Source organism: Acomys minous (genome assembly GCF_964271855.1).
Source record: "Acomys minous genome assembly, chromosome: 14".
Lineage (NCBI taxonomy): Eukaryota > Metazoa > Chordata > Mammalia > Rodentia > Muridae > Acomys > Acomys minous.
The window spans coordinates 83,290,608-83,318,267 of NC_140496.1; the positions used below are offsets into that span (position 1 = coordinate 83,290,608).

The window sequence follows — 27,660 nt, forward strand, 5'->3', positions numbered from 1 at the left end:
ATTTTCTCCTTTAGACTTTATTACAGAATAATGTTTAAAACGGCACAGGGAAGAACTTCACAAAGTGGCCTCGTAAAACTAAGTTAATTAAGCAGGGCTTTAGTAAATGCCCTGTCAAAGGAAAACGCCTCACCAACCCATCTTTGTATTTAAGTGTCAAGAGTTTAGGTTTTTAAACAAAATCAAAAATATCAAAGTCATTTTTCATTTTCAAAGTGTATTTAAAGAAATGCTTGTTTCAATATATTAAAACCCCGTAGTACACATTAAAAACATCGCTAGCCAATTGACTTTAATCCTAAAATATTACAAGTGGCTTTTGAGTTCTAAATTTAATCATGAGTTTTTATTCTGTACATTTGTATTCTTCAATATAAATATCAAAGAAAAATGATCTTATTTTTTCTTAAATAAGATGTAAATCACTCTTTTGGGAGGAAAACTCCATGCCATGACAGGAAATGCATTGTTTTCAATCTGAGAATAATTGTTAGAAAAGAACTATCAAGTTATAAACTTTGGGGGAGAAATGCAGTAAAAATGTCTCTAGGAAAAACATGCAGCTGGCTAGGTACAAGATCACAGGTGCTCAGCCTTAAAAACTCACAGAAAGAAATTAGCACCAGCACCATCTCTAACTTTACAGACAATGTAATGAAGGCCCATGTATAACATATAAAAACTTACATTTAACCCAAAAACTTTACCAACAATAATAAATATATTATTTTCAGTTTCAGGAAACAGCTAGGCTTTTAATCTTCCCAGCACTACGGCGGCATGTGGCAGTTATCATTTACTTTGTTTTGGACTATGCAGAGCTGACAGAGCGACAATATTTCCCCAAAATGGGATTTTTCAGTGGAGGTGCAGGTGGAACGGTTTTCCAATAAAAACTTATTCTTAGCTACTTTTTCCTTTTTCTTTCAAAGTGTTTTTATTAGAACTTTAGAAGAATTGCATAGCTTTACTGCAACTCCATGCCATGCTAGTCCCCTGTTCCTGTCTGATGTTCAGACTTGGCATGGGGAAGCAGGAGTGGAAAGGGAGGTGCAGATCACAGGAGTGAAAAAGGGCTTGAGTAAGCTAATATATAGCCAAAAATATATATTCATCCTTGTTATAACAAAGAGTTGAGTTTTAAAGAACATTCATTTATAATTTTAATTACAAAACAGCCAGTACACAATATGAAATATGTCAAATTATTTTGGCTTCCAAACAGCCCAAGTGTACAGCTCTATCAATTACATACATGGCTACCAAATGTCCACTGTCTTACTGCTGTACGTAAATAATGACAAGGCAAAGAACAGCAACCAGTCCAAGGGCTTGTAGGCCAAGGAACCAGAGCATAAGCCAAAAGAAAATGACCACTACTGGTTCCACAATCCGTTCTCCAAAGTACATCCTGGTGAAGCCCATGTTGAGGAGGTTTTTGTTCAGTTCACCAAAAAGTGTTCCCATCTTTTTGTAGTCATCTCCAATGGGTTCGCCAGTGTGGTTCTGTGATTCTTCAACATCCTTTAAAAAAAATAGACAAACCAAGATATGGACATAAGAAACTGTAAATACCTTTAATAACAATGATCTTACTATATTGTATCCAAATAATGGTACACACACTTCTGGTAATTGTTTAGTAAACATTTATGGAGATGTCCATAGCTCATGAGCATAGAATTTCACATGGCAAAGGTACTCTGCAGATGCAAGCAAGGCCCTGTGCTGAGACAAGGCCATCCTGAGCTACTTCGTGGATTGATCGAACACAAGAACTTTTATAGGAGGGAGTTGGTAAGATGCATAATAAGATGCTGTGTTCCCGGTTGAAAGATGGAGGGAGGAGCCATGGTTAGTGAATGTAGGCAGCCTGTGATACTCAAGGAGAAAAAGGACAGATCTTCTAGTACCTCTGAAAGGAGCACATCCTTGCTGATCTAGACTCCTGATCTCCAAGAATATAAGATAATTAATTTGTGTTGTAAAAATACTGTTCAGACAATGGGAATGCTCCTTTGGATTGACATTTTGTCTATCTTACCATTCAAGAAGAGAGAAAGCAAGCCGGGCGTGGTGGTGAATGCCTGTACTGCCAGCACTTGGGAGGCGGAGACAGGCAGAGCTCTGTGAGTTTGAGGCCAGCCTGGGCTACATGAGAGTTTCAGGACAGCCAAAGCTACACAGAGAAACCCTGTCTTGGAAAACAAAAAACAAAAACAGAAGCAAAACAAAAAAAGACTAGAGAAAACACTTGCTGGTGTTTGTAGACTTAGCATTGACTAAGACCCCAACTAGACCACTGATTTGATTTGTAAGATGTAGGTACAGTTCATTCACCGCCACCCACCCACCCACCCACCCACTCACCCACTCACTCACTCACTCACTCACTCACTCACCCACTCACTCTTCAGATTCTCGGATTTGCACCAATGTGCCTATGTAGATGAAGAATAGTGTGCTCACTTCCAAGAGCCCGGTTGCAGAGCCACCTTCCTGCTGTTCTCCTGTTTCATGAAGCAGGCCTCCTGGCTGCTTTAACTTGGTGAGCACACTGTGAACTGATTTTAACAGTTGAAGCTCAGCTGCCTGGAGGAGAACTGGTTCCTGTGGGATAGTCCTCAGCCATTGCTCTTGTGATCTCTCATTTTCAGCCTCAGCTATCTATGCAGGCTGCTGTGGAGTCCCTTGCATAGCTTCCTGTCAAAACACTACTAAGACTGCAAATGCTTCCTGTTAATCTCACCAGGGGAAACAAACTTTTGAAATAGAATTTTATATAAGGCCGAAATCAGTGCCCCAGAAAGATCTCTACAGATACCCAACCATATATTCCAGCAGTATTGGTTTTTGCTATTGCCCAAGCTACTTGCAATTCAGAACATCACGCTAGTTCTTAATGTTTCCAACCCACTTGTGCTGCTTTGGTTCTGTTTCTTCAAAGGCTTATTATGTATTGAGGGCGTGGTCTTTAGCACGATGCCAGGAGGTGAGAGTTTTAACAGGTGAGGCTTAGTGGGAGGTTATGCCAAGCTTTGTCCGGATTCCTGTTCCACAATGTAGTCATTGCACCTGAGATTGCAGTCTACTTTGAGGTAAGGCAGCCAAGGTAGAACACTCACCTGCCTGTGTAATTTTATTTGGATTTTTAGAATCCAAAACCATTCGTTAAATAAAACATGTTTCCTTTAAAGATTAGTCAGTCTCTGGTATTTCATGACAGTAGTGAAAAACTGATGAATAGCACAGTCCTTTGGAAATCTGCAAACATTTCTCCAATTATGTTCTGCCAATAGAAGGACCAGGGCGACACCCCACAGGTGAAAAGAGAAAGTAATTTGGTTGGATTAATCTTATGTTTATTAGCTCCTTATGCTTTTATGTGTTCCACGATACCATACTACATTAAAACATGAAAATGTGTCCTTGTCTGACATTAAGCCATTTCCGTCCATAGCAGCCTCTGAAGAACCTTTGACTTAGTTTGCAATTGTTCTGGGTCCACATCTCCATTTTTCCAGCATTTAATAATGTTGATAGTGTTTTTCTTAAATAAATAATAAAAAAAACACCCTCTTTATAATTAATTGTTATCTGTGCACGCACTGTACTTTGGTGGTTGTGGTAGTTATTGAAGGTTTCTAAGATATTTTTTCTTCCAGTATTTTTGTGGTTTCAGTATGAACAAAGCACCTGGATCAGATATAATTGGTATTCACTTTAATGTGCTTGTAAAATGAATTAAGTCTATGAACGTGCCTGGGGTTAGCAGGAGAAGAGGCAGGTGTTGCAATACTTAACTCCAGCAGGGAGTTAGTTAACCCTGAATCTCAGTGCAGCAACAGCAAGGATCCTGTAGGGGTAGGTGGGACTGAGATGGCCAGGTGTAGTTATTGCAGCCTGCTTCTATTAACACACACACACACATACACACACACACACACACACACACACACACACACACACTCCAAATGTAATGATTACTAAATTTTGTAACCTCACTATGGTACTGTTCAGTGTGGCCAACTAAGAGAAGGTTAGTGGAAAAATGCCCCCCAAAATGTATCTTCACAAATGCAGTTCTATGAAAATATCAGATTCCTACAATGAACTGAATAGGGGCTCAAGCAATACAAAGATGACACCTGCAAACATGGGGAAGGAACGGCAGTGTTGCTAAATTAGCAAGCTCTAGTGGGCCTCAGTGCTGTGCTTTCTGTATCTACAGAGAAGTTTGGGGGTCCTTGTTATGTTTCTGAGGTTTGTTATTTCCAGCGTAACTGTGATGTCAGTAGCACCATTAATGATGTAGCAGAAGTGCTGACACTGAGCACCCACTGTGTAACAGGCACAGTGTTGACTTGATTGATTCCCCCCAGTAATCTCTATTTACAGGTAAGGAAGCTGCCAGCGTTGACTTATATTCAACAGTGGTCAGGTCTGTGAGGGCCCACACACTTATCCCCATACATTGCTAGTATCTACTACGTGGCAAATACCTGTTTCAGATACAATATATATATATATATGTATATTATATATATATATATTTTTGAGACAGGGTTTCCCTGTGTAGCATTGACTGTCTTGGACTAGCTCAGTAGACCAGGCAGGCCTTGAACTCACAGAGATCCACCTGCTGGGATTAAAGGTGTACATCTCTGGGGGAAAAAAAAAGGCTATGGTAATATTTTGTTTATAATAAAACAATTAACAGAGCAAACTAACATTGAGATGATTCTTGCTTTACATCTTTTCTCAGTAAATTTATCAAACAAGAAAATTGTTCAAAGCTTTATTTTCATCTTGTGCAAAAACTTAAATGAGGTAAAGCCATTTGTAAACTTGCACATTTTGTAGTTTTTAAAGTAGTCACTGGACATCACATTAAAAAAAAAAAAGGAAAGAGCAAAAGGAAACACTGAGGACTGTAAGCCTCCCAGCAAGCATGAAGAATTAATGTACCTGGCAGGACTGCAGTGAGAAAAGCTACTTCACACACAAGCAGAAGAGCAGCAGAGCTTTCCCTGCTCTGACATTAGTCATCTATGTTCCTGCAGACTTTCTGTGTGTGTGAGGCTCCAGTGGAGACCATTTGTCAAGCAGACAGCTCCTTTTAGGGTTACACACGACGACTGGAGAATGCTCTCAGCAAGGCACTACAGCCCTTGTCTGTCCATGATTGAAGACATACACAGAAATACGAGAGTGACACAACTGATTCAAAATCCTTTAACATTTTTCTTTTGTTTATTATTATTATTGTTAGTGTGTATGAGTGTGTGCGCGCGCGTGTGTGAGTAATGTTTGTATGGATATACACTATACATGACAAGTGTGTGGTAGCCAGAAGATTTTGTGTAGTTGGTCCTCTTCTTCTTCCTTTACATGGGATCTGGGGACTGAACTTACATGTCACCAGGCTTGTGCACCAGGCGGCTTTCCCCTGTTGAGCCGTCTTGCCAGACCCTCAAATCCTTCTTAATGGTAGCAAATTAATGGTACGACTTTAAGTAGGATTTTTGAGGAAAATCCTTAAAATAATTACATTGGTTTCATATGTTAAAAACCATGAATAAAAATATCAGGCTCCATAAGCCTACTGATAAAAAGAAGGAAGTGTTTTTAAATGCTGCATATGAATTTGCAGATAAACCACTGCTGCAGAGATTCAGAGATACAATGAATATAGCCGAAAACATTGAGACCGGAAGTCATAATGAAGAATGTGAATTCACTGCAGTGAAAAAGAAGCTCTCAAAAATTCAGAGATGTCAGAATTAAACAAAGAATGTTCTGTGTCAAAATGATCTCTTTTCCCCAACTCCTACAGGACAAAAATAAACATATTAAGACAAGTAAAAACAAGGCTACCTACGCTGCCACTTATATTCATCACATTTGTCATTTTACTACTTTCAAAAATGTTTATTTAATAAAATCAATTCAATAAACACTTTCCTGGTGTCAATAACGGATTAAATAAATGACTATACCTTTAATTTCAAAAGGCTAGCAATCCTCAATAGAAGTTAGTATTAAGGAAGTGTAGTTTTCATGGAAATGTGATATCTTAAAAGTTACAAAATGCTTTTGTAGTTTGGCTTAATTTTAATAAAAATTAATTTTTTCCTGGAAAAACCTTAATATTAAAATACTTAACTTTATAGCCCCCAAAATGAGGTGTTTAGCTGCCTTTGTATTTTAGCACAAACTATTCTGTAGTTGGAAAGATAAAAAAAGGAAAAAGCAAAAAACAAAAAATGCCTAACTGAAAGGACTTTAGAACAAGTTGGAATTTCAATTTGTCAGACACAAAAAAGGAGTGTTTACATGTGTGTAAACAGATAGGGCTGAGATCCCAGCTACTCAGGAGGACGAGGTGGAAGGAGCTCCTGTTCTAATGTCTTTCTGGGCAAATTAATGAGAACCTGTCTCAAAATAATAAAGCACAGCTGGGCATGGTGTTGTATGCCTTTAATCCCGGCACTCAGAAGGCTGAGGCAGGTAGATCACTGTGAGTTTGAGGTCAGCCTGGTCTACAAAGTGAGTCCAGGACAGCCAAGATAACATAGAGAAACGATGTCTTAAAAACCAAAACCAAACTAAAACAAAACAAAACAAAAAACCAAGCAAACAAAAACCAGCAAAACAATAAAGCAGGAAGCCGTGGCAGAGTTCTCCAAGTACCCAAGTGCCACAAAATAAGAGACATAAGAAATGTCAGAGACTGGTAATTTTCCCAGCTTTCTAAGTGTATATAATGAAGAGAGACTGTACTTCAGTCAAGCACAAATTATGATCCCCGCTACCCCCCACCTAACGTTCTTCGACTTTGTAGTGATATACTTAATAATAGCTCAGAGCGAGGAACTTCTGCAGAGTGAGCTCCAATGATCATGGCTGCCTAAAGACATCATTTTTTTTTTAAATCCATTATAGACATAAAAAGAGCAAGAAAATTGAGAAACAGAAATTGGGAGTCATTTGCTAAGGTCTTGTATACTTGAGTGTCCTCTTTTTTTCTACTTAATCCACTCCATTACTCCACTCAAACCCTCAAAAGAAAGGCTGCTTTGCAAACTGCCTTGTTTCCTTCTTGGGAGGAGACACACATGCAAAGCAACAATAGGACACAGCATTGCACATAAGGGGAAGATGAACACAGGAGTGCCTTTGCTAAGGAGTCAGGGATTTAGAAAGGCTCTGAACTACTTATACATTTGACAGTTTTAGCTAGTATATTCTCTTTGTAACCTAGAGCCTTCGTCTATCATTGCAATTATGAGTTTATAGACATTTGCTCTTCCTCACGCCTCTCAAAAGGCTTCTGATCTCTCAGCTCCTTTTGCTAGGCTGCTGTGGGTTGTAGGTAAACACTGTGTTCACATGCCTCCTTATAAGATCATGTCTCATGGTTCCTAGTCCTTTTCCCACATTCCCAAATCTTTTCAGTCACCTCACAATTACTGTCCATCCCATTTCTCATTTCACTCTTCTCTTCTATTCTCCTTCCTAAATGTACTACTTCTGTTTAAGATTACACTAATAATCCTGTCTTCCTATTTATATGTTCAGGTTTTGTTGTGTGTCTGTGTATGTGTCTGTAAGTGTGAAAGCACATGAGTGCACAGCACGAGTATGAGGGGCAGAGGATAACGTCAAGTTTCTCTCCCTGCCTTGTTTGAGACAGGGTCTCTCTTGTTATTCACTGCTGCACATACCAGGCTAACAGGCTCCCAGTCTCCTGGCAACTCTCCTGCCTCAGCTGCCCATCTCCCAGTATGGGTATGCTAGGATAACAGGAGTATATGCTACTGTATTGGTCAGCATTTTAGAATGTGAGTTCTGGAGGATCCAAATACAAGTTAACAGGCTTGTACACCAAGTGCTTTCTTTGCCCACTGAGCCATCTCCCTGGGCCCACTCAAGGGTTTTGTACCATAACATATACCTTTTATTCCTATAGTAAAGAAGAAAAATAAAAGATCTAAGTTTGAACTAAAACAGATGAATATTAGGCGTTACACTTTCTTTAGAGAAAAACCAGGTAAGCATACTCCAAAATCAGAAGCCATGGATAGAACATTTTACCTAGATGAGAGCTAGCTCCTAAAAGCACTGATTCTGTTGTTTGGGATGTCTGAACATAATATATTTAAAAATGATTTTTAAAATTTATTATTTGTAAATATTATTCTGAGAAAGTTTAGATTAGACTTTTCCAGTTTATAGTGAGGCCAAAGAAATGCAGTGCACCGATGTTTATAAGCTCTGTTGCTCATGGTAGAATGTTTATAAGAAATACTCAAATATGAATGCTCATTGCTAGAATTACATTCTCTAAACTTCATTTATTATTAATTTTTAAGGCCTATAATGGGATTTGTTTCACCACAGTCAATAGCTCTTAATGGGTCTGACAATTTTTCAAACAGTGTCCACAAATACTATTTATACAGCCATGTTGGGAGTTGCTCATTACATCCTGTACAACAAAAGCTTCTTGCTTTGTGAACAGATCTTTGTGTCAAGTCTAGTGACTTGTTGATTCTTTTCTTTGCTGTTCTGAAATAAGCACTGTGCAACTTCTATTGAGTGAAACGTCTAAGTCACTGGACCAAGTGGGGGACGGTTTGAATAGCTGCTTTTCATTATTCCCGGCACTGAAGAGTCTGCAGGGATCTACACTTGCGGATAAGCAAAAGGCTACGAGGAATGGAAGAAGGGCTGCGTGAGATTAGAGTTGCTTCTGTGTGAGCCAACGGGGCTGAGTCAGAGCAGGAAAACACACCATATCACAAGGAGAGAAGAAAGAAAGGAACAGCTTGCACAGCCCACGGAGGGAATGAGAAGGTACTGGGAAAGCTTAGAAAAGCAGGATGGGCAATGCAGTAAGGTTGAGCTCAGCTTCTTCCATGCTGTTCTGAGGCCTGCAGAGGGAAACAAAAGCTTCCAGAAGGTAAAACTGATCAAAGCCAGGTGGCGCCACCTACAGGACAAGTCCGTGGCTTTCATGATTCTCAAACCCACTAGTGGTTTTGTAATTTCTCTGGCATGGAGGTCAAAATTGGAGAAACATTCCATTTTGTCAAGTTCTATGACTCACCGGTCCTGCAGCCATCTTAAGAGAGGAAGTACTGTTAAAAACTGACCCCCACAGGCCTCAGACCACGTCAGGGAGACTTAATTTGGCCTGGTACAACTCCTGGGTAAGGGAAGGCCCAGAGAGGCTTAGAAGTACTAGAGTCAGATACTGACAAGCCAAGGGTGTAGCCGGGAAGAAGCTGGTTCAGGCAGAGAAGTGCCTAGAAAGACATAGCTTTGCTGTCTTAGGCTGGCCACTGAAGATTTCATGAGCTGAGAATACCCCTGGTGTCTGAAAGCTCTGAGCTCGGGGAGACCTGTGGGCAGATCAAAGTCTGGAGCCACCTTATCTGTCATTCACTGCTGTAGAACTTGAGCACTCAGAAGTTCACTCCAGGGGAGTGCTGAACACTTCAAAATATGAAGACAGGTCTGTTGGAGGTTGGCCTGATGTATTTTGATGCTAATTACTGCTGGCTGTCTTTGTGGCCCAAGATTGCTATGTAACCTTGACTAATAACTTAATTCCTATTTGACCAATAAAAAGCTAACCAGGAAAATCTGATAGGCGTGGCTAAGGTTACTGGGCTTTGGAAGACAGGGAAAATATGATTTTTAAAAATTTTTTGTAACTTGTTCACACATTACATCCCAATTATTATCCTCTTGCTCTTATCTTCTGCCCTACTCCCCTCCCTTAGACCTCTGAAGGTGGGGAGCTCCCCTACCCCAGTGTCTGACCACAGCCTATTAGGTCTCATCAGGATAGCTTGCATCCCCTTCCTCTGTGTGCCTGCAAGGCCGTCCTCCCAAGAGGCAGTGATCAAATCATGAGTACCAGAGTGCATGTCAAAGGTTCAGCAGGCATTCAAAAGCCTCAGAGACCTACAGAATATGGCATTTAAAGACATTTTTATTATTTTAAAGACTCTTTGACAAGACAGGTTAACTCCTGGCAACACTCAGCCTACTTCAAAGAAGATGGTAAGCATCAAAGAACCTCCTTCTGGATGTGGCTTCAAATGTGGCAAACCAGCCACTGGGCAAAATGTCCTTGTTCATGCCACAAACAGAATTCTGCTTAAAAATGGGCAAGCTTGGATACAGGCAGAGTCAACGGCCAAACTCTGCCAAGACAGGGTAAGCAAGTCCTCAATGGTTCTTGCCTCACAAATAATGTCTGTCAGATATTGGGCCTGAAGGGAGAAGATGATGCTCCAACGTTACAGAGAATTTTGGATGACTGTTCAGGCAGTAAACTGTCTTTGTCATTTTTTCATCTTGGAAGCTGTTAACCTGTACTACTGGTTCAGTCAGGTATTTAAATTTTATTCCTTCTCAAGTCTCCGATTTGGTTGAAGACCAGATAGTTTAGTCTTACAATTAACCTTAGTTGTTTAGGGGTTAAGATGTTTTTAGGTTTAGATAGATGTTTTAAATTGATAGAGATGAGATATGATAGATATTGAGTTATATTCAGAATTTTAGATTCACCAAGATAGCAAAGATGTTTTCTTCAAGGTTGCCAAATACAAATAGCCAAAACACTATGAATGTAATATTTATATAATTCCTGATTGTTTCATGGTTCTTCCTGCTGTATGTAGTTTATTTTATTTATGTGTAATAATATAAGTGTATATGTAAAAAAAAAAGAAATGTAATAATAAAAAAATGTTTTAACAGTCCAGCAGAAGTCGTCCTCCCTAACTACTTGGAGAATCGGCTGTCCATTGGCTACATATATCTGGACAGGGGGTCTGGGTCCCAACCAAGGATAATGCACACAGAGATCCTACACAGGGAGAATCTTGGGAAAGAGGAGGACACGCCAAGGGATAGGAATAGAGCCACGTGACCCAGAGAAGGGACTAGGAAGTTCCTCAGGGAAAGCGATAGCCCAAATGAACAACAACAGCACGTATTTTGGGATTATGGGTGGGAAGTAGCACAGATAAAATTTATTAGAAGCAGATGGAATGGGATGGAGAAGAGGAGTTATTGGAGGATAGCTTAGGAGGTCAGATCTGCCTTGCACAGGTAAAGGCTCATTTTAAAATAAATCAAGTGTCTGTGTTTCATTGATTGCTAGCAGGTTAGAAAATACCACTGTAATAATAATTAGCCTAATAATAAATATTTATTAGGCCCTACATCTAAATTAACCACAACACAGGTCCTATGCCTCTGCCAACCTCACTGCCATGATTGCTTCCTGCATTCCTTATGCACTTGGAGACACCCTCCATCTAAGGCATCAGCCACAACAGAGAGGCTGCACGGAGGTCCCTGGTATGCAAGGAGAGAAAGCCACTACTGGAAGATGGCTCTGGTAGATAGCCAATACTTGTCCAGTGCAGACAAGCACAGAAAGAATCCACAGGTTCAACTACCCTCCCCCTCGGTGCCTTAAAATGACGTCTCCAATATCTTCTAATTGCTGTCCTTATTTCTACTCAATGCTAAACAGAATTTTAACATTATGCATTACATATTTAAATTTTTGTTACTTCCCTTCAGCATTTATCTAACACTATTTCCACTTACCTCCTCACTTTTTTCAGCCTTTGTGCCCCATTTTTTCATCTTTGTATCTTCCCCATTAAGTAGTAGTGTTTTGACTTTACCTTTTTTTTTTTTAAGGAAAATACTCTTATGCTTTAATTTTTGCTCCTTTTTACATTTAATTTTGTTTCTGAAAATTTCAATTTTTGAGATGCCTTGTAGTTGCTTTTCCCCCTTTCTCCCCTAATCTCTTGCTTTTTTCTCTTCCTATCCATAACATTCAAGTCTTCATTTCCTTTCAATTATTTAACCTTGCTTCTCTGTGGCCTCCTTTTCCACGTCACCTTCCTTTCTCTCATTCATTTACTTCTAAACATCACATAGTCACTGCTGATATATTAGTGGTCATGAGGAATTTTAAGTGTGATTTTTCCCTCTTGCATGGGCAGATGTTGCTGACATGGCAGCTTAGTATCTCCTTGTGGGCAGCACTGGGGACTGAGACTGTTCAGGCATCTGCTCAGCAAGATCCCACACCAAATGCCACAAGGGAAATCCAAACAACAAAATGTTCAAATTGAAGCACAGGATTTCAAAAAATATGAAAAATGGTGATAGTTTTCTGGGAAAAGAAAATGATAGTAGGAAAGAAAATACAAAGAAGCAAATAACGACCAGAAAGAGAATACAAAGAAGCAAGCAATAAAAAGGGAAAAGTAAAATAAATAAATATATAAATAAAGGGGGGGGAGCAACATGGATGAAAAACTTAGCAACATGAAAGGAAAATTCAGCAAGGAAATTGAGATTTTTGAAAGAAAACAACAAACTCACTCCTCCAAAAACCAAACAAACCAAAACTACCAAATAGAAACACTGGAAAAGAAACAAATGAATCAAATAAAAACACACCGAAGGACATTACCAACACACTAGGCCCCGCAGAGGAAAGGAGGATGGTGGCAGGGTCAGAGATGGAGGGTGACGCTGGATGAACAGTGCATTCAAACATCAGCAGGGCAAGAATAACCCTGACGGAAGTAATTAAAAATTCTAGGACACAGTCAGGCACAGTAGTGCACACCTGCAGTCCTAGCACTCGGGGAAGCGGAGGAAAGTGGATCTCTGTGAGTTCAAGGCCAGCCTGGTCTACAAAAATGAGTCCAGGACAGCCAGTGTTACACAGAGAAACCCTGTCTCGAAAAAAACAAAAACAAAACAACACAAAATCTGGGGCTGGAGAAAGCTCAGTGGTTAAGAATACTTGCTGTTTTTCCAGGGACCTCTAGTTCAGTTCCCAGCACCCACATCAAGGTGGTTCCCAGCTGCTTGTTACCCAGCTCCAGGGTTTCTGACAGCCCTTTCTAGCCTCCACAGGACATCCCCCACCCCAACTACACACATTCACAAATAAACACATACACATAAAAATTGGAAAAAAAAAACACCTAAAACACATTTTAAAAACTCTAAGGCAAAAACAAGTCACACACACAGGCAGAATCAGAATATTATCAGGGGCTGGAGAGATGGCTCAGAGGTTAAGCGCACTGATTGCTGTTCCAAAGGTCATGAGTTCAATTCCCAGCAACCACATGTTGGCTCACAACCATCTATAATGAGATTTGTATACATAATAAATAAATAAATCTTAAAAAAAGAATATTGTCAGATGTCTTGTCAGCAATTCTAAAAGCCAGAAAAGCCTGGCATTGTTATATTTCAAGCCCAGAAAATAAGTAACTGCAACCAAGATTGCTATATCCAGCAAGGCTACCCCTTAAAATGGACAGACAAATAAGAACATAACAAGACAAGCAAAGGGAAGACAACTCTTGACTATAGACCAACACTGCAGAAGGTAATTACACAGCGAGAACAAAGAAAAACACTCTCATAAGAACATGTTTAGGAGCTGGAGAGATGGCTCAGAGGCTAAGGGCACCGACTACCCTTCCATAGGTCCTAAGTTCAAATCCCAGCAACCACATGGTGGCTCACTACCATCTATAACGTGATTTGATGCTCTCTTCTGGCCTGCAGGTGTACATTCAGATAGAGCACTCACATACATAAAATATATAAATATATAAATAAAGAACATTTTTAAAAAGAGAAACAGATGAAGTAATGAAATCTGGAAAGGAACCCATTATGTAAAACACGGTAAAGCAGCTAACTCCTGATGCTAATAGGGGAAAAAGGAAAAACCAAAACAAAAACCAAAACAAATAACAATCTATCTAACAAGGGGGGAAAAAAGGAAAATTACAGGAATTAGTAAATATCTCTAAAAAATTAAATATAAATGGCATGGTTCAGCAAACAGATGCAGACTAGCTGATTGAACCTTAAAAAAATAAAAAATAAAAATTCACCTATCTGTTGTCTCCAAGAAACACCCACAGACTGAGAGCTCAAGAATGAAAAACAAGCTGTGAAGTGAATGGAACCCCCAAACATGCTGGCATAGCTATTTTGATATCTGGTAAAGTGGATATCAATACAAAATCCCTGAGAAAAGCTAAAGGAGGCTACTACAGACTAGTAAGAGGAGGGAACAATTCCTCAAGAATATATAACAATTGTAAAGAAACATTCACACCCAGTGCTGGGGTTCCAATTTCATAAAACAAACAACTAAGGGGCATAACGGGCACAAAGGTCACATGGATCTAGATACAAAAGCGGTGGGTGACTCCGACCTCTAGTGAGGTCACTAAAACTAAAAAATAACAAGGAAATATCAGTTAGATTACAACAAATCAAATGGAACTAACAGATATTTTCAGAGTATTCCACCCACTTTTCCCAGTCACCACAGATTGATCCATCTTTAAAATACAACAAAATCTAGGTAAAAAAGGAGGCCTTAACAAATATGATTAAAATAATTTCTGGTGTCTTATCAGATCACAGTGGAACCAAAGTAGGAACCTTCTTCAGGAAGCAAGAAAACTGACAGGCTGGGGGGCTGGCCCACCTGGTGAAGTGCTCTGTGCTAGCATGAGGACTCAAGTTTGGGCTCCTGCACCTGCATAAAGAGCCAGGTGTGGCTGGCACACTTGGAACTCCAGCATTGGAGAAGTAGAGACAGGTGGTTCTCTGCGGAGCTTCTGGCCAGTCAGCCTAGCGGGACTGGTGAACTCCTGGTCTCAGATCACAAGGCGGATCACTGTCCTGAGGAAGAACACCCAAAGTGGACCTCTGGTTTCTGCACATATGAATGCGAGCGAGCGCGCACGCACACACAGACACACAGACACCCACACACACTCACACACACAGGGAGAGAGAGAGAGAGAGAGAGAGAGAGAGAGAGAGAGAGAGAGAGAGAGAGAGAGAGAGAGAGAAAGGACCACAGAAACTGTACAAATCCTTAGACATAAACAAAACACTCTTGAATGACCAAAGGCTCATTGAAGAAATAAGGGAGGCAATTTAAAATTTCAAAGAATGACATGAAAATAAAAGCACAACTTACAAGAACTTTTAGAATGAAGTAAAGACAATTCTAAGAGGTAAGTTTATAGCCAGTACCAGGATGTTTCTGCTATGATGACTCCAAATAAAATTTGATAAAGGGGGAAATCTTTGCCAATTACACATCATTCAGAATTTATAGCAAGGGCATATAAGAACTGTTAAACACTCAACTATCAATCAATAAATGGGGCAATGAACCAGACAGTTCTTTAAAATAAATAAATAAATAAAGTAAGTAAGTAATGCATATGACAAAAATACTTTCAAAAGTGTTTAACATCCTTAGCCATTAGGAAAATGCAAATTAAAACCGACACTTACAGGAAATACCTGGAATTGGAAACCATTATGTTAAGGGAAATAAGTCAGACTCAAAAAGAGAAACGCTATTTTCTTTTATGTGTGGAACTTAGATTTAACACTGTGTGTGTTCATAGGTGTGTGCATGAGGTCTCCAAAATAGAAAATGGATCATGAGGGGGGAGGAAGAAATCCTGGAATACAAGTGAAAAGAGGCAGAAATGGAGGGTGGCTGGGAGGCGGGAAGAAACTAGCTGCACGGGTAGAGGACAGTGAGAGTCAGGGGGAGGAGGAAGGAGTGAGTAGGCCACGTGAAAAGCTTTACTCTGTATGCTAGCCTTAATGATTAATAGACTAACTTAAAAAGAAAATATGGGTTTATCACATTTCTTATGGAACACTTTTGAAAAGCGGCACATATAAATAAGGTCAACCAGCTTTATCAGCATCTATTAGCTGTTTTAGGTGAGGGATGATGTTGTGAAAAAGCAGCTTTCTGCTTAGAATCAGTCTACAGTTACACTCTAAAGCTAAATCATTTCCTTGTGGCAGGTTTTGCACCTGCGTTTTTATGCAGGGTGTGTTATGCCCCGTTGTGGTAAACAAGCCTGCATAGACTTGACAATTTGCTAGACTGATTGATGGCTGCCTTCTTTCAAGAAACCACACTCTGGCTCTTGGTGTGCCTGAGTACCACCTAACTTTGATTGCTCAGTTCTAACTCCAATGATTCATGATCCTTGATTCATGTAACATGTTGCAAAACAGACAGGCCCTTTAGTCAATTTGGTCCAGTTAACAAATGATAGACTGCACAGCACCACGTAACTCCCGCCATCAGGCTGTTTATTGTATAAAGAAATGTAGGGACGGACCCTCACACTGCTGCCCTCCCCTCCCTGATCCTGAGTCACAGTTCTGAGCACTATTTCTGAGTGTGTGCAGCTCTTCATATTTCCAGACTGGAATGTTCAACTGGAGTCCAGCATTTCCTTGCAGACAGCCTGAAGCACCAAATCAACATGTTGAGTACCAAGCTCAATCATTTGCTCTCAATTTGTTTTTCCTTTAGGATACCCTGTCTTAGTAGCCGGCACTGTCAAGTGTGACTGAGCAGTCTGCTGGTCTTTCTAGACATCTTCTGTTTCACCCTTGGCTCGTGTCGGCCAAGTCATTTCCTTCTGAGATCATACGTTAGAACTCTTAACTCACTAGCAGGTCATCTTATTCACTTTTTTACTCTTTCTCTTGGTAGAGATTTCATCTGCTTTAATGATATTATTAATGCTTATATAGCCTATATGATGAAGATGCTTTTCTTGGACACAGAGTCTCGTTTAGCTCAGGGTAGTGTCAAATTGGCTATGTGGTAGGAGATGACCTTGAACCTCCCCTCATCCTTCTGCCTCCACTCACTCCCAAATACTGGGATTACAGACATGCACCACTACACTTAGTTAAAATGCTTAGTTTTTAAAATCATATCATGGCCAAGAGAAAATTTTACATCTCTACAGAAAAAAGTTCTTGTAATTTTAATTTGATCCGTGTCTCTAGTTTTCACTGCCTTTCTTTGTTGATTAGCTATTTGTTCAATAAAGTTAGTCAGTACTTATATCCCAGACACTTGCTCATGACAAAGGTGCTATAATTAAGATGTGTGTTATTAGCCTCTTGAAATCTAACACACACTGCAGGACTTCCCAAGAATCAGTCTGCCAGGACTGAAGGCAGGAACATTCTGACAACATATTCTGAACTCACTCCAACAAACAGTGCCACAGTGTTAAAAAAAAAAAAGTGTGTGTGTTTTTAATGTGCTTTACTCAAAATAGCATATCTTCTTTCTCATTCTCATCCTTTCTCAACAAGGACTCAAACCTCTAAATCTCTTCCTACCAAAGTTATAACCAGGCATTAAAAACAAAATAAAAAATTTAACAAATACATTATGATGTATGATTATAATTCTCAAGGAATTTATTTAAAATAGATTAATTAGTTTATGTGTATTTATTTACACCTAAATGTGTGTGCAGGTGCCCATTGAAGCCAGAAAAAGGCATTGGATCCTTGGGACTAAAGCTACAGGAAGTTGTGAGCCACCGATGTAGTGTGTTGGTATGACTGAACCAGATTTAGCAGTGAATTTTCTAAACCACTAAGCAGTTCTCTAGCCCCTCAAGAAATACACTAAGAAAGAAAGGAAGAGAAAAAGGTAGAAAAAGAGAGATGAAGGGACGGAGGGAGGGAGGAAGGGAGGGAGAGGAGGGAAAGAGAGAGCTAGACAGAGAAACCAAAACTGACTAAAACAAGTCCAGGGCCAGGGAGATTTTTCAAAAGGTAAATAAATGTGCTTGCCACACAAACCAGACAGTATGAGCTCAATTTCAGAACCCACACAAAGCTGGAAGGAAAGAATTGGCCTCCACTGTGGGACATGTGTGTACCCCTGCATATGCAGTGATGATGATAATAATAATTAAAACATGTCCATGATTTATTTATCTTTTGATCTTTCTAGAGAGATTTGAACTTGCAACAGTAGAAGTGAGTAAAACAATAATAAAATATAGAGAAGCAAAAGGATGTGTGAGAAAATATTAAGAACCTAGGGGGAACCTCAGCTTTGGCTCTACCCTCCCAGAGAGTGAAAGCAAAGCACAGCTAAGCAGGCCTCTGCTTAACCATCACTTCCGTGGACCCTTCTGTGGTCACCCCATTTTCCACAGCAAGCCCACCCACACCATCACCACTAGCCACCTTCTCTGACTTTACTTTCTCACAACACCCACAATCTATCAGTTGACTAGTTCCTGTATGCATGGTCTCCCCTCACCCCATGCATGGTACCAGATTAATTAGAGGAGAGGTTTGAACATATTTTTATTTATTTATATTCCAGTCTCGAGCAGGGCCTGGATAGTAGGTGACTCCACTCCAATTTTTTGATTGAATAGATGAAAAACTATCAAGGAAACATATGCAAGCAAAAACAAAAACAAAAAAACGAACAGAAAGCAGAAAACTTTCTATAACATAAGCATTGTAATAACTTTCTAAAGCAATAAATGCTCACTATGGTATAAGTGGATAGGTATATGGATTGCCAGGTTGTTAAAGCAACCAAAGTTTTAACAACAGTAATCAAATATAGAGTGCCTAAAGACTCTGACTCTACAAGGTTGCAAAAACATCCAAAAATATCACAATTGTTATACCATATTCATTACATTGTAAAATGCAATGTAACACAACTAATCAATACAATACATAAAGGAAACAGGACACACTTTTAAATATAAAATGCAGTTTTATAATATACCTTATAAACTCTGCCTAAGGGTAAATAAATGCATTTTTTTCCTTGTGTACTTGGGTTGTTGTGAATGTAACCTGTTCTTTCAGGTCAGGTGTGGAATTTACCACTTGTGGCATCTCACCAGATTTGGCTTTTGAAGGCCCTTAGGTTTTCAGCTGAGAGATAGTTATGTGCACTAGTGATGCTCACAGCTTCCTGTGATGCACTAGTGCATCTTACATCTGCCAATGACAGCATCTACTCTATGGGTATGAAATCAGATTTCCCATCAAAAGACTTGGCGTGAGCCAGTGATAGATAGTAGTGTACACAGTATGTAATAAGTCACCACAAGCCAAAGTCAAACAGTTTTCCTACAATGTAACTTTCTTTCTAAGTTCTCAATTTGTAGTAATGTAAGGTTACTTTCTGACATATGAAAAATTAGCTTGGAACTTTGGAAAGAGAAACTCTAAATCTAATTGAGGGAATGAATTGGTAATACGCAAGACCTCAGATTTAAATTTCTACCTCTGCGGATAGTCTGCAGAAACATAGGTAAAAAATTGCCATAAAGAGATTAAAAATAATTTGCCAGATGGTGGTGGCACACACCTTTAATCCCAGCACTTGGGAGGCAGAGGCAGGAGGATCACTGTGAGTTCAAGGCCAGCCTGGCTATAAAGAGGGTCCAGGACAGTCAATGCTACACAGAGAAACCTTGTCTAGGAGAAAACAACAACAACAAAAAGAGATTAAAAATAATTTTTCCTAATCGGAATAAAAATATTCTCTAAAACTGGTATTAAAGAGAAACATATCAAAGGAAACATAACAAAAATGTAATTCTCTTAAGATTATGTTCTTCATTTTCCCAAAGTTAAAAACACTTGTGCTATGTTCCTTTTGATCAGAATTCTGATAAGCTGTAGTTGTTGCTGTAGGAAAACAGGCAGAGACACGGCAGGTCACTTCCTCTTCCTGGGCCAAGATTAAGCACAGATGCCAATGATGTTAAATGCAAAAAAGCCCTTTAGATATGAGAGAAAATTAGATCACAAAGTGGATAATATATTTTACATCAAATTTGCTGAAAATCCAGTTTATCTGCTCAAATTAAGCTAATTTTCAACTGTCTTATCAATTTCCTTATACAGGAGCAGGCACGCGCACGCGCGCACACCCACACCCACACACACACACTTTTTGATACACAGAAGCAGGCACGCACAAGCACGCACGCATCACACGAAACAGGTTTCTGCAATTGAATGGTTGCTACTGAAGATGAGACTGTGAGCCAGAGAGGGCAGAAAGATAGTAGACCAGGGTGTAAGGAAGGTACAAGCAGAGGTGACATTTCTGCTTATGCTCCTTGAGGCGGCCTGACAGCCATGCTGTCTTCAGCTGTTCCTGTAATCTTGCTTTATCATTTCTCTCAAGCAGGAGATTGAGAACTTGTCGTATGGGGTTATTCTTTCTCCTGTTAAAGATTATTGACACACAAAGGGGAAAATCAACCTAGGATCTCCTTTAAAAAAAAAAAGTTGGTGGGTGGTTTTTTTTTTTTTTTAAAGAGAATTATCAAACACTTAACTTACCTATTTTTTTAGTTTAGAAAATTGTAATAGTTATTCAATAGATAACCTGAATCCTATAAAGTAGAGAATATTTACTAAAATGCAGTCCTATAATGTGATTAGCTGAGACGAATAAAACAGAACCAGAGGGGAAGGTGAAAAAAGAGGGACCATGAAGTAGAAACAGAGGGCTTATATTTATTGAAGGCCTACTGTGTGCTAGGCATTCTGTGTAAAGCCTGTCTCCCTTAAGAGGTGGACAGTACTACCCATATTACAAATGAGGAAGATGGCCATCGGGTTCCGGTTAAGCATTAAAGCCAGGGTGCAAATGTCGGTGACCACACCACAAATCCTTCGCTGTCTGATAATAATGTCAACGAAGGGGAGGAAGGCATGGGAAAGAGCGAGTGTGGCAGAGGTGATGGGAAGGAATAGGAGGGTCACCGGAGAATGCACCCAATAGGAAAACTACAGAAATGAATGTGGAGGGGAGAAAAAGCAAGTTAGCTAGATATGCTGGAAGAGACAAAGATAAGGGCTCAAGGGGGTTATCTGTTGGAAATATAGACTTCAAGACAAGAAATAAACTATTTTTACCTCTCTTTTTTGGGACACAGACTAGCAAGGCAACTACTTCAACGCTCACTATACTGAATCCTTCCCTGCACATTTTTGGGTAGAGTTTGCCATGCTGACATTTTAAGCCAGATAATAGTTTGCTGTGGTATTGGGTACCTTGTCTTTGACCAAAGTCCCTGATGTAGATGCCTTAAAGGGGCAAGGATTCATTTTGGCTCATGGAGTCAGACTTAGGGTGCAGAGGGCATGGGAGGAGGCATCCAGGAAGGAGTTTTCCTCACCCCTCAATGTTTTCCCAGCATGAATCCATCACAGAACTAATCCATTCACTGGGTGAGAGCTTTACGACCTGTCTCTAACCTTCTGTGACCTTGCAGACTACCCTGTGATGTGTTTTAGGAATCTAGTCATTCTTCTCTAGGCAGAGTCCCACTCACTACACAGTCTGAGCTGACCTTGATCTCACTGCATAGCCCAGGCTAGCATTGCAAGTGCGCACTATATTCTCTTCCTTAATCCAGTGATGTTGCCAATCATAACTAACCGCCCCAGGGGGCCGTTTTCTACATTTTAGGCTATAATACATTAGCAATATCCCCGGCCACTTCCATTGGATACCTAGTAGCACCACGTAGCAACAACCAAAAATGTCAACACATTGTCGCATAATCCTAATACAAAACTGTCTTCAGTTGAGAACTACTGATCATCTGAACTCAGTATTGGCATGCTATCATTTGTAAACTGCTTTTAAAAGGTGCCTCATATTTGACCACGACCCCTGGATGGGGAGACCTGGTGGCACTCAGAGGAAGGATAGCAGGTTACCAAGAAGAGACTTGATACCCTATGAGCATATACAGGGGGAGGAAGTCCCCCTCAGTCACAGTCATAGGGGAGGGGAGTAAGGGGAAAACAGGAGGGAGGGAGGAATGGGAGGATACAAGGTATGGGATAACCATTGAGATGTAATATGAATAAATCAATAAAAAAATTGAAAGAAAATAAATAAAGGGTATGACATGATGTGGGTTTAGACAAATACCTAGTCTTGAGCTACATAATCTAAGGGAGAGCAACAGAGCTATCAGACAGAGGGTTCACCATGATGGTGACTCTGAGGTAAGAGAAGACAACTGGCTTTGGAGTTTACAGCCCTCTGCTCTGGTACAAACTAATACCAAAAACAATGTCAAGAACAAATTTCTTACTTCGTCGGCTTATCTTGCCTTTGAACCCTTGCCTTACTGAGAGTTCAAGTATACACTTCAGGGAAAAACTGTTAACTAGTTTCCACACATACATCTGTTGCTGATACTGTGCCGAAGGGCAATTACAGTGAACACTGTGGGTTGGTTCACTTATCTTTCTTCTATTTCCTTGCCAAAGTGTGGTCTGTGGTCATGGCACCACACCACCTGAGAATCTGTTAAGAGACACCAAGTGTCAGACCCATGCTTCAAATTAGCTGCATCAAAATCTTTGTTAGCAAAAGACGACATGTTCTGTTTGATGCTGAGATGCTGCGGCAGGTCGCCTCCAGCCTGGTCTTCTCTAAACAATGGATGCGGAGAATCTTAAAAACTACTTTTGCTAGATCTGAGTAGGGGTTTAAAGTTTACCACCTGTATTGTCCTTGGCTGGTCCACAGTAGAGTGGAGAGTGGGATATGACTTTCTCACATACTCTGGTGCCTCACATTTGACCATGTCCCCTGGAGGGGGAGACCTGGTGGCACTCAGAGGAAGGACAGCAGGTTACCGAGAAGAGACTTGATACCCTATGAGCATGTACAGGGGGAGGTAATCCCCCTCAGGAACAGTCATAGGGGAGGGGAATAAGGGGAAAATGGGAGGGAGGGAAGAAGGGGAGGATACAAGGGATGGGATAACCATTGAGATGTAACAAGAATATATTAATAAAAACATTTTTTAATTAAAAATTAAAAAAATAAATAAATAAAAAACTACTTTTGCCCCATTTCTTTTCAGTTCTGGTTTATCTGAAGATTAGGTCTCACAGCTAACACTTGCGCACTAGCTTAGGCGGCACTAGGAACCCTCTAAGAGTACTTTTCATATGTTAACTCTGTGCTCCTCCCACCTTCCTATGAGGCTGACATAATTATCTCTCCTTTCACTATACAAAGGAAGAAACTAAAGCCCACAGAGGAGGGTTAGTTACCTTCTAGGTACAAACCTATGCACTGTGGATCCAGAATCCATATAGCCAGTCCTATCTCTAATGATAGATTGAAAAGGGCATATTGGGCTACCCCATTATTTTTCTAGATCATCTGTGAAAACTTTGATAAGCAGTGTCATGGAAGTCCCTCTTCTTATGGACTTAAATTTCTAAGCCAGTGTCACTCTTTGTAAAATTCTAGGCACTGCAAAAGGAAAACAAAAACAAAAACAAAAACAACAACAACAAAAAACCCCCCCCCAGAAATGAAGCATCATTATTTTAAGGAAAGCAGGGGGCTTTCTGTGAGCTCCTGAGTAGCCTGTTCCACATGGGGAGTCCAGGCCGGTCAGAGTTGCACACTGAAAGCCCTGTCTCAAAAAGACAAAAAGCAACCAAAACAACAACAACAGCCGCAGAAAGCAGGACACTTGTTCTTGAACTATTCTTCAGGATGCCTCAAGCCACTTCAGGGGTTTCACTCTCTCACCCACTTTTTCCACTTCTAGGAATCTATTTCAACACAGAAGCGTGATGATTACTAGGACAGATTTTTCACACAGTGTTATTTATGAAAGAAAGTTTGAAGCCACTTAAGTGTGCACTGTTAGGAGAATAGACTATTAAGGAGCTCCAAATGTCATTCTTTCACAGGACTTTCCTAATATGGGGAAGAAATGCTAACTTTCTTTTTCTTCTTTATTTATTCTCCTCTCACATATTACATCTCAGAGTTTCCTCTCCCTCCTCCCTTCCCAGTCCCCCACCCAGATCCACTCTTTCTCTTTTCCTTCAGAAAAGGACAGACCTCCTAGGGAAAAATCAGACAGAAAACTTTGCACAGGACAGATTCATGGATACTTAAGCCAAAACAGAGATACAGTAACAATCCCAAGTGCTTCATCTCAAGGCATTACTTGGAATAATTCCTTACAAGTATTTATTTTCTTCACAGGTATTTTTAAATTTCTGAGGTACACATTACTTATATAATAATAAAGAAATTAAAATTAATATTAACAATTACAAAGTCAATTTAGGGATCATGAGGTTGTGCCATGCTTTCATAAACACAGCAGTCTCAGGTTATTGTGAATTGTTATCTATGTCATATATAAGCAAATGCCACTGACATTACAGACATAGAATAAATACAGAGAGGTTTAGTCTTTCAGCTATCCAGAGGGGGCACATAGCTTCCATAAAACCACCAGGCAGTTACCGTCAGCAGTATAGGTGGATCATCTCTCATGAACACAGTTATCAATCCACATGGAATAGCCATCTGTGTTCGGTCTCTTAGGTCCCCTGGACAGCAGCACACATGACTCCTTTCCTTGCTTGTTTCTCTCTCTCTGAGGCTTGACTTGTACTTCTAATCAGACATAGTTTCTTTTTCTCAAGGCTTCCTTTTTCTGTAGTCTTGATTTTAACCAGACCTCTTTTGTCAGTCATCTTGCCTGGAAATATCCAGGCCAGAAGACTACTTAGCTTTTCCACAAGTGGAGTATCAGCTAAGGATAAACTGTAAAGTATGACTCTGACAATAGATTAGTTTTTAATAAACCACCTGTATGTGTAGCAGTTATTTCAGTACTATGGGAGCAAGTAAAATCAGGAGCATTCTCATCAGGTGTTTTAGTAACAACAAAGCAAAGAGCAGTTGTGTGCAGATGCTTCTACAGGCTAAGGGAATGGGTCTTTTAGATAGAAGACCTCAGTGATGGGAGAGATGTATGTGGAGACTACAGGCTGCCAAGGAACCCGGGGGAGATGCCTGCTTCTTATCAGAAAAGGAAACAGAAACAGAACACGATAGACACATAAGATTAGGAACTGACAAAAAGCTGATTCTGGAACTCCGCACACTGACCCCGCCCATGGGAAGAAGGCATTTCAGAGGTGCTGTGGCCTTGAGTACCTTCTCCCCGATGAGGAGGCTGAGGCTCTGGAACACCAGCTGAACACACACTAAGCAGAAAGAGAGCAGGAAAACAGCCTCGGCCTCACTCCAAGCTAATCCGTTTTGCTTCTGTTTGGTTACTATTGCTGATTTTATGGAAAAATTCTGTGTAAATTTTAAATAGCTTAGGAAGTAATTTTACAGAATTATTCCATTTATAATCTGGAGTCCTGGTACCCTTAGGACCAACTGCCTCCCCCCAAATAATGAACAAGAAAATATCTCCATAATGAAAAATTAAAATGACTCCTTGGAATCTTTTATAGTTGCTAACTGCAATTCTCCTTCAGCAATTATATGTGTAAACATAGCTCTTTGTGGCATTGCATAGATTTTTAAACTTCATTTGTAAGTTGATTTAAAAAAAAACAAACAAACTAGAAAACAGGCTTTGTAATACTGTTGCCAAAATATAATGGATCACAAAAACTTGCTTTCTGCATCAGTGGGCTGGGCTGTACCAGTTCTGAATTCCTGATAAGAAGTTTCCAGGTACTGATATGGTAAAATCTTGGGTGTGTTTTGTTTTCCTATTGTGAGAGCTTAGAGCATTCAGGTAAATGATTTCGGAAAAATACAATGGCCCAAGTTAACATGTCTAAGGAGTACAGGAAATGAAATTTCATGACACAATTCAGGAAGCAGGCAGTGAATGATAGGGCATCTATTTTTTGGAATGTATCTTTAATTTTTGTTTCATCCCTTTTCTGAGTTCTAGTAACAATTTCAGTGGACTGATGCCGTCCATGTCATAGTATTGGTCAAGTCCGGAGGCGTTTAAGGGAAGTTATTCCACATCTGCCATTACAAAAGTACATTTACTTTAGTCGCTGTCTTTTCCAGTTGAGCAACTAAGGTAAGAGGAAATCAAAACCCTATCTATTGAGTCATACGTGGTAGAGTGAAGTAAAAACACCACCAGGAAGGGAACTATCAAGATCTCCTAGCTACTAATTCCTTGCTTCAGTCACCAGCTCCTATATTGTCCTATAGGTGAACTATGGATGAACAATTATTGTCCACAGAGCATTGTTTCTGTTTAAGTAACGTTTGTTGAAATGTTTTATTATATTAATGTATTTAGTTACTAATGTACTTAGTGATATTAGAGGACAAAAAGGAGAGTAATGACAAGAGACAGGTGTTAACTGATAACTCCAGTAGTACAGGCTGATGATAGGACTTCCCAAGGTCTGCGTATCTGGGGAATTTTTGAGAAGGTAATTGCTGTAACTGCCTGCAGAAAAAAAAATCGTCCCACGTAGAATTCAGTTTTTACATTCAACAGCTTGTCTAATCTTGCGGATATCTGATGTTATAATTTCCCTTAATATACTCAATGATATCAATTCAGAGAACTTAAAAAGTACCCAGTTTCTATTATGTCTGGCCTCTTAGTAAAGCTCCCTTCCCTTTGGTGCCCACAAAAAGCAATGTTCTTTTTTCACTTCTAAAATGAAGTTCAGTTCTGCCCTAAGGTGCTGTGAAACTTGCTCTGGGAGAGTCCCGGTATCTACCGGCACCGACACATGCTCCTGCGGGCCGTCCGCCCACAGCGTCCTGGGCGCGTGTAGAACTCAGAATGCGAGCCGAGGGCCCGTGTAGCGCAAGTTGCCCGGTGTTTTCAGGTGAGGCACCGGAGGGCATTTCCACGGAGCCCGGCCCCGCCCGTCAACCGCTCACCGCGTGCCCAGCCGCCACCCCGCGGCCCGCGCTCACCTGCTCGCCCTCGCTCTGCGGCCGCCCGCGCCGCGGGCTCGCCCCGGGCTCCCGCTCCACCGCTCGCACTGCCGGCGCCGCCCCGTCCTCGTCGCACTCCCCGCCGCCGGCACCGCCCCACAGCAGCTCCCCGGCCGAGCACATCCCGCCGCCGCCTCCGGCCGCCGCTGGCCACACCGGGACGCCGCTCGAGAGCCCAGCGTAGACGGGAATCCAAGAAGTGCGCCCGCCGGCCTGGGCGCCAGAAGTGCAGGAGCAGCGGGCCCCTCCTGTCAGCCGCTCGCCCCGCCCCCAGATCGGGGGCGGAGCCCCAGGGGCGGGACCGAGGTTGGAGGGGCGGGGCCATGGCGGGCAGCGGCCCAATGGAAGCGGGAATCTGGTGTGGTGGGCAGGGCTACTGGGGGGCGGGGCCATGGAGGGGCGGAACCAAGGGGTAGTATAGCAGCATCCGTGTAAGTAACTACAGGAGGTAGTTTCTATATGACTGAAGCTATAGGTGCCTGAGGGAAATTGTGTGTGTCTATCAATGTATATGAGAGCTTCTGTGTAATTGTGTGTCTGTAAGTCTTACTGAGGTGTGTGTGTGTGTGTACACAGGGAAGAGAGAGTGTTAGAAAAGAGGAAGTGTGTGTTGTGAGAAAGGGTGTGTAGGAAACATTGTAACAGACTACATGAGGGAGATTATGGGCAAGAGGCCATTATGCATGAGATTGTGTGTGTCTGACAGTGTATTGTGAAAGCCTGTGCCTAATTGTGTGCCTGTGAGAGAATCTCACCTGTAGACCACAGTTTGGGCAAGGGTGTGTATACAAGAGTCTAATGTGTTGAAAGTCTGTGTGAGGACTTAGTTGTAAAGGAGAGGGTAACAGAGATTAGAGATTAGGAAGCTACAGGTGAGAGGGGAGCTGTGTGTGTGTGTGAAGTAGTGAGCACATCTAAGAGGTTTTTGT

The 27,660-nt window shown here is 40.8% G+C and overlaps 1 protein-coding gene and 1 long non-coding RNA gene across 2 annotated transcripts in view; one reads left to right on the plus strand and one right to left on the minus strand.

The window, feature by feature from the left end:
- The window catches only part of LOC311583349, a 43,912-nt gene extending 32,991 nt beyond the window's left edge, over positions 1-10,921 (plus strand). The window contains exon 3 of the long non-coding RNA XR_014774466.1: positions 5,654-10,921. This is a non-coding gene — a long non-coding RNA (uncharacterized lncRNA). The remainder of the gene's footprint in view (positions 1-5,653) is intronic.
- Positions 1-26,999, minus strand: FAM241A (family with sequence similarity 241 member A). The gene is made up of 2 exons (XM_084756845.1): positions 26,711-26,999; positions 1-1,524 (listed from the first exon to the last, which is right to left on the minus strand). The coding sequence occupies exons 1-2, from the start codon at positions 26,852-26,854 to the stop codon at positions 1,279-1,281; spliced, it is 390 nt and encodes a 129-aa protein (XP_084612971.1). The 5' UTR covers positions 26,855-26,999; the 3' UTR covers positions 1-1,278.
- Between the last annotated feature and the right edge of the window lie 661 nt (positions 27,000-27,660).